Source organism: Stegostoma tigrinum, chromosome 40 (genome assembly GCF_030684315.1).
Source record: "Stegostoma tigrinum isolate sSteTig4 chromosome 40, sSteTig4.hap1, whole genome shotgun sequence".
NCBI classification, from domain to species: Eukaryota; Metazoa; Chordata; class Chondrichthyes; order Orectolobiformes; family Stegostomatidae; genus Stegostoma; species Stegostoma tigrinum.
The window spans coordinates 12,505,125-12,517,494 of NC_081393.1; the positions used below are offsets into that span (position 1 = coordinate 12,505,125).

Genomic DNA, 12,370 nt, shown 5'->3' on the forward strand with positions numbered 1-12,370 from the left:
TTTGAAGAAAATTGTCAGTGGCACCAAAGATCCAAAAGATTGAAAATTGCTGTGTTGCAACACAGAGGATTGGGTGTACTTAGATTTATGGAATGGAGAAGATGAGGAGTGACCCAGGATTAGAATTGTCCTCGCTGCATAGGCAAATACAGTCAGCAAGTACAAAGACAGACAGCAAACAGGCAGTGTTGTGGAGGCTAATGAACATTATTTTGCATTGAAAAGGGTATGAATTGTAAGTTTGAACTAGGATCTAATAAGATGAAAATAATTTGGATTTATACACAGCCTTATAAAGCTCATTTATGATAATTTTACAATGAATGACGTAAGTAGATATATAGCTAGAAAGTGGGAATTTAATTACAATTTTAACATGTCGGCCGGTGGAATGCCTTCAGTAGATGGAAGTTTAGAGCTTCACAATCTTGAACTGGAGGAAAAGGTCCAATAGATAGCACCAGTATCTTTGAATCCACAGTTGAAAACAGCAAAAAGACCTTGCAAAAGTGTGCTGTAATTTTTAAAAAAATCACACAATAACATATCTTAATTCTCCTGGGTTGAATACATATTCGCTAATCAGATACTCCTCATTCTGAAAGCAGAATGATCATGATGGTCAATGTTAATTTTGTGTGACAGAAGCTTATAATGAGATTAAACCAAATTTCAGAGCATTTATCAAATTAGAAGATTGTCATGCAGTCAAGACTTATATTTTTGGAATTTTGAATGAAAATATTTAATGTGAAGCTTTTTTTTCTCCAAAGTGTTGGGCATGCCAGATGCAAGACCATATTTAGATTGGCAACAGAGAAGCAATATGGTCATGATCTCAGATTCAATATGTATGTCCAAATGGTTTACTTTTACTTAGTATTCTTCTGATTACAAATTAAAAATTGAATTGCAGGTTTTACTGGCATAACCTGTACACTCACCAAAAGAATCTAATTTCTGCATGGTCTTTACAAGTTCAAGATTAACACATTCACATTTCTAATTAAACAAAGTTTAACTGAAGCTGTATTTCCCTTCAAATGAATCCAAAAATTTGGTAATGCTTGCATTACTCAATATTTGCTAGAGAACCAGGTATATGTTATTGTGGGGCACCTGTAGCCTGGAAAGAATCCTGGTGCAGTCATGAGTTCAAATCAGACAGAGACTGGGGACTTCCGAATTCAAATAATTACGTAAATCCAGAAAAAAATTACTAACAGTGAAGGTGAAACTACTAGATTGACGTAAAACACCATCATGCTAATTGTTGATCTTTCAGGAGGGAAATCTGCTGCTCTACTCAGTCCAGATGTACCACACTGGTCTCTTTATATTCATCCCCACCCCTCATTTAATTTGGTTGTTCCTCTCAAAACTTCTCCAGCTCTACCCTTCCTTGAGACATTACCTCTCCTTCTCCTTTAAAGCCTATATCTTTGATCAAGCTTTTGGTCATCAGTCTTATTTCCCCTTATGAGGCACGCTGTAAGATAATAAAGGCCCTTGACATGATTAGGACATTTTACTGTGCCAAAGTCCCTTTTTAAATGTAAGTTGCAGTTGTTGGAGGTGCCCCAAAGAAGTGTGGTGCTACATGAAGCTAAATCCACCTTCTAAAAATACAGGTGTCCACTTGCATGTAGAGAAGATCAATGAAATCACCAACTTCCTGATTAACTTGATTAAATGAACATGCATTTTGCATTCATCAGCATGAGTTATGACCTCTTACTAGCATGACTGATCCCATTATTCTCTCTTACCTCATATGTGCATCAAGTTTCCTCTTAAATGTGTTCGTGATATCTGCTTTAACACTCTATGTGTCAGTAGACGCCAAATTGTTGGGCTGTGGTCTGGCTTGTGCTATATGCAAACTAGAAATGGGACTCTTGGGCTATAAATTAATTTAAATGCAATTATATGATTATAAAACAGTTAGAAATAGAACTATTTGTGGGGAAAAAAAGGTTTGAAGTGGGGTTGTTGGGTTTTAGGTTGCTTAAGGAAAAGTCTCATTGGATTGTTTGTAATGGGATTTTGAATTAAACCTGAAGATGGCCTGAAATGAAATTGTTCACTAAATATCGGATTAAAATGGAACTGTTGGACTATAAACTAATCTGAAGTGGGATTGAGTACTTTATCATCGTAATCCAGATTATTTATAGAATAATAAATTGATACACCAGAGATTGAGACCATTTGCCTTATTGTGTCTCTGCTAGGTCTTTGAAAGAGCTATCCAACTACTTTTAGTCTCCTGTTCTTTCTCCTTAATCCAGCAATGTATTTTCCAGTTCCTTTTCAAATGTTATTATTGTCTTTGCTCCCATCAGACTTTCAAATGTTGCAGTTCTGATCATTGTAACTCACCACTTGTTGCCTCTGATTCTTCTGCCAGACACCTTAAATCTTTGTCTTCTAATTACTGATCCTCACCCCTTGGAAAAAGTTAACCTTTCTAAAAATAAAATTATTATTCATGAGTTGTGGCTGTTGTTGGCTAAGAAAGTATTTATTGCCTTAGTATCCAAGCAGTAACCTTTGAGTTCCAAAAACAACATCCTAAGTGTAACTGTGCAAGTGCTATCAGGGAAAGGAAGCCGAATTGTGAACAGGTCACCATGCTGGCTGCCCCATTAAATTTTTAAAAAGCACACATTTCTTTGAAAACCATGTCAACATTGTTAAAATCACACCTATCCATCTTTCCCTCTATTCATTGTTTCCTGTCTGATCTTCAAAACAGTTCTGACTTCTACAGTTTACTTTCTATCAAGCAATATGCTCTGGTTTTTGATGATTTCCATGGAAAATGCATCTACAGACTCATGATCATTTAACGTCACCCCAAGAAAATGCATTTAAGGGAAAGTGGATCTCAAGCAATGAGCACACACATACCTGTTGTAATTCCAAGAAATTTTGAGTGATTTTCAACATCAATGACGCATTTGACGATCGAGATCAAAATCTGGCTCACCTGTTATCTAACAAAAAGGCATTTGAATTTTTTTGATAGTCAAGAGATTATTGGAAGGATGACTGCTAGCTTTAGCTTGTCTTTGGAGAGGATGCTGTCAGCCATTCAGTCTGTAACACTGCAGTCCGCATAGTGGTTTAGAAAGAAATTCCAAGGCCCTGGGGAATGTTGCCAAACAAAGACACTACGGCATGCAGTTGCATCGTTCCTTCAGAGGAGTTGCAGGTAACGGTGAATAAGGCTTTTGACACATTTGCCTTTCTCGATCAGAACTCTGCGAATGGGAGTTGGGATGTCACGTTGCAGCTGTACAGGACATTGGTGAGACAACTTTTGGAATACTGCGTCAATTTCTGGTCACCCTTTTGCTGGAAGGATGTTGTTAAACTCGAGGGTGCAGAAAACATTGACAAGGATGTTGCTGGGACTGTTGGGTTTGAGTTCTCAGGAGAGACTGAATATGCTGGGGCTTTTTTTTTTCCCTGAAGCATCAGATGCTGAGTGATAAGACGTTTACAGGTGCTTATAAAATCGTGACGGGGACAAATAGGATAAACAGCCAAAGTATTTTACCTAGGATGGAGACAGGAGTCCAAAACTAGAGGCCACAGGTTTAAGGTGAGACTAAAGATTTAAAAAGGGTGATGTGGGTATGGAATGAGCTGCAAAAGGAAGTGGTGGAGGCCAGAACAATTACAAAATTTAAAAGACACATGGAGTGTACACTTATATGAAGGGCTGGAGAGATTGAGCCAAATGCCAGCAAATGGGACTAGGACAGATTGGCATGTCAGGTTGGCACTGATGTGTTGGACCAGAGCATCTATTTCTGTGCTGTATGGTTTTACAAAATTGACTATGCAATGACCAACTGAAGAATGCTGTTTGAAGACATTCTGTGACAGAGAACGGATGAACAATTCCCAAAACATGCCATTTACAATGCTTCAGTGATTATAAAATGTGCAATGTCTTTGAAAAAGTTCATGAAATATTAGAGAGACAGCATCATCAGCTGAATTCTTTTCAATGTCTCTCCCAGACATATGAAACAGAAGATAACAGAATACTTAGAAGTGGAAGAGCTGCCCAATCAGCATTTTTCCATAAATACACAGACATTCCCACCCATGAAGTCAAAGGAGAAACTCACAATTTAACTAGAGAATGAGCATGTTACGTACAGTCAGAATTTCAGTTTTCGCCTTTCAGTAAACCATCCTGAAAGACAGAGGCACTTAATGACAAGCAATTGCACGCGGAAGATATCTGGCATTGGATAGTGGCAACGTTGATAAATTAGAGGCCATCTGTCACCCACTCAAACAAAGACCAGAAAATTCAATGACTTAAGTCAATTTTAGGGAAAGGGGAGAAGGCACAAATATTATCCTGCCGCTGTGCTCAGTATCCATATGGATCCACTCTTCAACTAAATATAGAATGTTATAACGAGAAGTTTCTGCATGCTACTTTAAATCGATCAAAGTTTCAACGGTTAAATCTTTAGAAGATCAGCAACAACCAAGTCTTGAAGGGGATATTCTCTTCTGACTTCATGAACATTTTACAAAATTAACCCCCACGTGAAATGCCAATTTTACATGATGCCAAGTACCAGTGGAACTAGTATGCCACAATGGGAACAGACATTAAAAAGTGTGTGAGACAACATAGCTGTCACCATTCTTGTTTAATTGATAATCAATCCAAAATGGGTGAGCCAATTACCATGAATTAACAATGCAGTCTTCTCTTTCTGGCTTTATCCTGTTGAAATCACAGCTCGCAGGTCTGACTTGCAATATTCAAAGCTAAAATCGTTGTTTATTGGCTGTATTTCCACGAGGAAAATACCGAGACATTCTGCCCTGAAGTGGGTTCCTATCTTAAACAGCACACAATGCTATTTACAATTATCTGACAATATGATAATTTTATCCAAGTGCTTCATTTGACTTCCATCCAGCTTTGAACTTTCCAAAAGATTTTCTACGGTGTGTGTATTTAATTCCACAGCTATTAAATCATCTGTTAAATAACAGATTGCACATGCATTGCTTATTTCAAGTACTGTGAAACAACAGACATTCATCAATTCAAAAATTCAATCAGTGCTACAGAAATACACAATTTCTATTTTGTATGTTACCCTATGCCTTGCTTGATGCATTTCATAAAGCGCAAATTAAAAAGAAAATCAGAGCGAAGTTCAGAAAATCATGACTGCAACATGTATATTTACAAACTTGGTAAAAATGATACACAAACTACTCCAAATTGAGACATTATAGTATTATATATCCCGATAGGGATATAGAACAAACATGAGAGGGAAGAAAAATCCAGGCAAATGTCTTATGTGCAAGAAGTTGATATCCATCTAAACAAATTGTATTACTCCAGGCAAAGGCACAAACAGACTCCGACGTGCTTTGTCCTTCTCCACCATCCAATCCAAAAAAAGCTTCATAGATTCCAGTTGAAGTGCATCCTCAGTAATAAGTGCACCAGTTACTGCCATCACTGGGCATCAGGCCTCCTGTGATGAGTAGTATTAGATCCACAAACCACCAGATCCCGAGACCTCCAAGAGTCAGCAATTTCCCCACTGCAGTGCCAGTGTGGGCCAGGCAAAATCTATCCACACCGAAGCACCCCAGGAAAAAGGAATATAGCAAGGTTGTTACAAAATAGTGTCCTGTGTACCTGCAAAATACACATGTAGAGGGCTTAGTAAGGAAACAGAACATGTTAAAAACAAGTCATTGGACTAAATTGTTCGGACTGTTTCGCAAAAGTACACCATGTTGCAACAAAAACAGAAAATGTGGAAACAGAGACAGATAGGCAAATATTCTTTCATCACCAGTGGAAAACATGAGCAGTCTTAATCAAGGGCTGAGGGAAAGAGGAGGGATTGGTGGTTGGGGGGGCACAAAAGGAAAGGTTTGTGACACGGTGAAAGTGATTGTTTTAAGGCCATGGATATGGCATTCCAACAAGAAACAACAGGTACAGGTTGGCTGGCTCGCTGAGCTGGTCTGTTGATTTGCAGATGTTTCGTTAGCATGCTTGGTAACATCCTCAGTGTAGCCTCTGACAAAGCGTCAGTGTGTTTTCCCGCCTGGTTTTTCTATCCTGGAGTCTGTTGAGTGGATTGCCTCACTTCCAGCTTTCCTTCGTCGTGGAATGTACATGGGGTTGAGTTCAATGTGTTTGTTAATTGCACGCTTCATGGAGTGCCATACTTCCAGGAATTCTCATGCTTGTCTCTGCTGAGCCAGTCCCAGAATCTTGGTGTTGTCCCAGTCGAAGTCATGGTTCTTTGTCCAATTGGATTGAGATGAGTGAGTATTGGTGAGTATTGCAAAACAACAAACAAGCTTGGTGAGCCAACCAACCCCAAAACAATCACCCCAACTGCCATCCAAACTATACACAGCAATGATTATGAACATAAATTATTTAGCTTGAAGTTTGGTTCAGAAGGCTGTAAAGTGATCAAAAGATAGGACGATGGTCCTTGGGTTCGACTCTAGTCTCCAGAAGAGTAGATATAACGCTGAGGAAAGGAGGAAGTGATCCATGAATGGGACAAAAGGTACTAATTTAGAATCAGTTTTCATTCCTTAAAATAATGCAAATAACAAATGGAGATGTGAGAATTCAGTCGGTATCAACAGGAGGCATGGGAATGGCTTTTAAGGAAAACATTGGAATTCCACTCTAAGTCAACCCTAGCAAAAGAGATCCCCCTTGAGTGAAAGCCCCGCAACGCCACATGGTTCCCAGTGCCACTCACTGAATGCATTAGAGATTTTATTTCTCACACTATATTTAGTTCTTCAGATTTCTTCAGTCTGTTCAGATTTTCACCGCATAACTGAATGCTTACAGTGCACAAACTGATCAATTGGTTCGTCACCTATGCATTGGCTCTTGGATAGAGCAAATCATAGTACCACTCATCTGCCTTTTCCCCATAGCCCTGTATCTTTTTGTTAAGTCTTCAAATAATTATCCAATTTCTTTCTGGTAGCGTTGACTGAATTTGTGTGCACATAACTCTCAGGCAGTACAAAGAAATACAATATGCATACATGCAAATCTTGCATGTTAATAACTTTATTAATCAAGCCAAAAGTAATCTTTTTTGCCTTGAGAAGCATAAAATACAGGTAGCCAGTGGTTCCTGCCTCTTCTTGACAGCTTCTTGAAAATTGAAACCATTAAGCTCTGTACCTTCACCTTGCAATTTCTCGCTTTGTAGAAATATATTCTATTCCATTTTCAATGTTATGACTTAAGACAAATAATCTAAATTCAAGTGTGAAATGCAAAGATATGTTCACAATTTAACTGGCTTGAATTACAAGGGCAAGTTCTGTTTGTTCTTGAAATTAACATAGCTACTTCACAAAATGTAACTTTAAAAAAAATGTCATATTACTCACATATATTCAAATTACTGTGGAGACAAAAGAATCACACACAGTTGTTTGTCACATTCCAAAAAAGCTTTTCACAGGTAATTTGTGGATTCCACCTTTTTGGTTTCATGGTGGATGTATGCAATATTAATCAATATGCACCAAACAATAAAATCAATTCTTACTTGATACATGGCACTTTTCCCCTGAGGAAAGTGCGTGGCCCGGCACATTCAATATCCTTTAAAGCAGTACAACGTACAGGTGTGTGTTCGACTTCGTTGTAAGCCTGCCCACCAAACTGTTGACCAAAATACTGAGTTAATTCACCATTTCATGTCAGGAGCCCTATGCCCAGGACGCAGTTAATCAGATAAAAAAATTTCAGTGTAATTAGACCGGTACAATCCATTTAGCAACATAAATGCAGTGAAGGGTCCCATGCTACATAGGAATTACGAACCAAAACAGAAGTTGCTGGAAAAGCTCAGCGGGTCTGGCAGCATCTGTGAAGAGAAAATCAGAGTTAACATTTCGGGTCTGGTGACCCTTCCTCAGACCAGACCCAAAACGTTAACTCTGATTTTCTCTTCACAGATGCTGCCAGACCTGCTAAGATTTTCCAGCAATTTCTGTTTTTGTTCCTGATTTACAGCATCCATAGTTCTTTTGGTTTCTATTAGGAATTTCAAATGTTATGAGCAAGAAAAATTAAATCTGTTGCTTGGCCTTGGCTGCACTTTTACTCAAAAACCTACTTTAAATGTTCCAACTTTTACACAGCTTTATCCACAGTGAATGAAGTGCAGCTTTATGGTCATACAATGGGAACACAGATGTAATCAAAACTGTGTGCCAATATGTAAGACAGCTTTCAGTTAAATGGATTCAAGTATAAGGGTCAAAGAGCAGCAACAGATGGACTGCCTACTTTCAAGATTACTAAGTCATTGACAAGTCTAACAGGAGCTGAATGTCTGATTTCTAACTCCTTTCAGAAGCCTAATGGTTCCAAGGGCAATTGCAACAACTCAATTGCTGCAAAGGTAAATATATTACACAGAGTTCTGAATAATTAGTTAAAAACAGAAAATGCTAGAAACACAAAGAAGGGAAGAAGTTGGCTCCTTTCAAGAACAGAGATGTCAACATTTCAAGTACTGTGTTTTTGGAAAATGGACGTTGAGACAACTTTATTGATTTGTGTTATGAAGGCATATTTAAAAAACTTTGGGGATTTGAGTTTGAAAGATTGTGTATTCTTGAATAGTTTTGTTGGAAGCGGCATGGGAAAGGTCATTGAACATCTTTCTCAACAAGGCATCTTTTTTGTTGTCAGAAATCTTGCGACAACTGCTCATTTATTGGAGACCCCTTGCCTGTGCTTGATGGCTGTCAGGTTCCAGATTGTTCAGAGTCACTCAGGAGGAGCCTCTCAATTTAGATCCATTTCTAGAAAAAAAGCCCTTGTTTTGGGTCAATGCATGAAAAAGATCTCCAAGAGTTCTGCTATAATTCATGAATGAGTATTTGCAAAGATTCTCAGCGACAGCTGACACCTCAAACTTAATCCTTTTTGCATTCAAAACTAAAGTTGACTGGTCAAGTGTATTTTTAAATCTGAGAAAATTCAATCTTCTTCTTGCTTTACCTCATGCATATTTACTCCCGTGTCCAGCATAACAGGGATGAGCATTTATATTGCCATATTACAAACTGCTTGTTAACCAGTTCTATATCTTTATAGAATAAGTATCATTTTATAACAAATAAATGTTTATTAAAGAAATCTGGTTGACGGCCTTTTTTATTCAATGTCAAATTTAAAGAAAGCATATCATTTACCGTCCGGGGACTTCGGTAAAATGTTATAATTTTTGTTGTGATCATGGAATAGTAGGATTAGAGCAACAATGCAATCCTCCAGTACGGTTCAAACAACAGCACAACTTACAATAAGATTTAATTAACAGGTCGAGACTAAAATAAAACTTTTCTTACTTTTACACAACCATATCCTTGCTCTTGGTGTGCAGTCACATTTCCAAAAAGATCCACTGGTTCATCACATTGAACAAATTCATCTGGCCTGCCAAAAACACAGATGACGAAATATAAAATGCTATCATTATACAAATCAAAGAAATAAATGGTTTATAGCTGTAGTTCAAATCAAGTACAGTATTACTCCAATTCCCATAAAGGGTCTACAACTGAAATGTTGAGGTCATAAAGGTTAATGCCATTTTTTGGTTTCCGTGAAGTTTCTGACAATGCTCCCATCTAGCACTAAATGACTCATAAAAGGTATGGTTCATCTTTCAAGCAGGGATTCTGGGGGTTAAGCTAATAGCGTTTCCAGGAAGAAAAAACTCTGCCCTCACACCTGAATGGACTTCAGCAGCCTCAACTATTTTGTGGTCACCCATACCTGAGGTTTTTCCTTTGGTGGTGGCGGCGGCGGCGGCGGCGCAGGCCACACAAAATAAAGAAAGTCCTTGTTCACAGTTGATCGGAAAGAGTGATGAGATACTGCTGGGTTCACATCACAGAAAAAGATAATTAGAATTCTTGCTCAGTAAGAAAGCGCAAAAACAGGGCTCAAAGCTTGTGTGTTAGATACTTTGGGCTGATTTTTTTGTGTTGAGGTTCATGGTAGGGAAGATGATTGGAAGATTCTGTCGTCAACACTTCATTCATGCCATAAGATACTTCAGAGACATACACAATAATGAAAAGTAGCAAGGCCAAATAGAAGGATGAAATATTTCACTTTGTTTGGAGGAACAAAAGAATCAGTTAGGTTAAAAACACATTCACATATTTGCAGCACAGATGAAGGCGAAAATGGCCCATCAATGGCATCAGCAACCTCAGTACACCAATGGAGGGTCGTATAACTTTCCTTTTCATGCCAGGTGGAAAGGGCAACAGTGCAAAAACAAAAAGCAGAGAAAATGCCAAAGATGAGAGGTTATGGCTATCATGTCATAAGAAAAAGAACATTTGCACATTTGAGGCCAGGAATAAAAGATTTCAGAGAGAAGATCCAGGGATAAAGTATCAAGCTATAACGTTGTCTGCACCCACAATTTTTTTGCACTGCGTACAAACTGGCAAGTTTGATGTAGACTGAAGATGTAGACTATGAATCAAGTCTTGAGAGTGAACATTGCCTTTTATGTAGCATCCAGTCCCCTTTCCAAAACTAACAGGGAATTTCAGGAAGATAGCGCTTTCCCATGAAACAGTTGTTAGAATGTAGAATCATAACCAGAAAAGGAGTACGGGGTTTTATTTAAGGTGAAAAGAATGGTGCAGGCCCCGAAGGAGATGAGAACATCAGAACTTTTGTGAGAGGCTTTCACTGCGCCGCAACTTGCTGTGACATTGTAGACGGTAAGTGGGTTAGGAACACGGCAAAGTGCTAGGGACTTACAGGAAGCTGCAGAGCACCAGTGGGGAGAGCGGGTCTCGGTACTCGAGCAGCTCCATGTCTTCCGGGTAGGTTCCCGGGCCTAGCTCCCCACGGAGCCGGGCCGCTGACTGCAGCTGCCGCGGCTGCGAGCCGTTGGCCGCCGCATTCTGAGACAACGAGCCGGCTGCCAGGCACTGCAACAGCACAGCTGCTGCCAGCAACACCAGCTGGCCGCCCAGTAACAAGTGACCGAGCGACACATCCCACATCTTTTCCCCCCCCCCACCAAGGCTCGGACAGGCTCTCTCTGTCAGGAGAAACAACATGGCCGCCAGCAGCAGCACCCAATGATTGACATACACCTGGCCCAATCAAACACCCCGCCTGACCATTGTGGGGGCGGGGAGAAATACGGTCCCGCCCCGACGGTCGCGCATATGATTGACGCCCACATTTGCCCAATCAAACAAAATTACCCTCGACACGTGATAACAACAACGCCTCGCTGATGATGCCCATGATTGACGTCTATCTGTCCACGGGGTCTGCACGAAATGACGTTCGCAAGACGTAATCAATTCTATCCAATTACGCTACAGCGACTGACACACGTTTGTTGGGTTCCCAAAATTGTTTGGGAATGAATCAACAAATAGTAGTTTTCGATTTGATATAACTTATTATTGTCACATGTCCCGAGATAAAATGAAAAAATATTGTTTTGTATGCAAACCAAACAAATCATATCTGACATAAGTACGTCCGGAACAAAATGGAAAACATAGGGTTACAGCTGCAGAGAAAGATCAACTGTAATATCTGAGAGGTCTGTTCATGTGTCACATAATGGCGGCAAAGAAGATGTTCTTAAATCTGTTGGAGATAGCAAGAACTGCAGATACTAGAAGTCAGAATCAATACAGTGTGGAGCTGGAGGAACATAGCAGGTCTTCAGCATCAGAGGAGCCAAAGTTTTCTAGCATCTGCAGTTCTTGCTTTCTCCTAGTCGCTGAAAACCCTACTTCAAAACCTGTTCCAAGGATGCCCACCTTTAAGAAGTTTTCCTCTTCCCTCTGAAAAGATTTCAGTGGGTCTCTGTACCACTGCAACCCCCTGGTGGATCCCCTCTGCCCTGAAGCTCTTTGACCACAATCTGAAACAAACCCTTGACGACAGCCACATTTCCTTTCTCTGTACCTGTCTCCTTTTATTCATTCATGGGATGAGGGTGTTGCTGTGTAGGCAGCATTTATTGCCCATCCCTAATTGCCTCGAGGGCATTTCAGAGTCAACCACATTGGTGTAGGTCTGGAGTCACATGTAGGCCAGACCAGGTAAAGATGGTAGTTTCCTTAAGGACATTAGTGAACCAGAGATAGTAGGAGCTGCTGATGCTGGAGAATCTGAGATAACAAGATGTAGAGCTGGATGAACACAGCAGGCCAAGCAGCATCAGAGCAGCAGGAAAGCTGACGTTTCAGGTCTGGGCCCTTCTTCAGAAATGGGCCACCACACCCAAATCGTCAA

General features: G+C 39.8%; 1 protein-coding gene across 1 annotated transcript; it reads right to left on the reverse strand.

Annotated features, from left to right (window-relative positions):
- Window positions 1-4,670: 4,670 nt before the first annotated feature.
- On the reverse strand, window positions 4,671-11,170 carry tm2d2 (TM2 domain containing 2). The gene is made up of 4 exons (XM_048522691.2): window positions 10,865-11,170; window positions 9,427-9,514; window positions 7,611-7,726; window positions 4,671-5,701 (listed from the first exon to the last, which is right to left on the reverse strand). The coding sequence occupies exons 1-4, from the start codon at window positions 11,167-11,169 to the stop codon at window positions 5,488-5,490; spliced, it is 723 nt and encodes a 240-aa protein (XP_048378648.2). The 5' UTR covers window position 11,170; the 3' UTR covers window positions 4,671-5,487.
- Between the last annotated feature and the right edge of the window lie 1,200 nt (window positions 11,171-12,370).

Coding starts and splice junctions, on each gene's coding strand:
- tm2d2 (XM_048522691.2), bottom strand. CDS start 11,169: ATGTTGTTTCTCCTGACAGAGAGAGCCTGTCCGAGCCTTGGTGGGGGG. Junction 7,727..9,426: donor AAGGATATGGTTGTGTAAAA/GTAAGAAAAGTT, acceptor TTTGGTCAACAG/TTTGGTGGGCAGGCTTACAA. Junction 5,702..7,610: donor GGAAAAGTGCCATGTATCAA/GTAAGAATTGAT, acceptor TGTATTTTGCAG/GTACACAGGACACTATTTTG.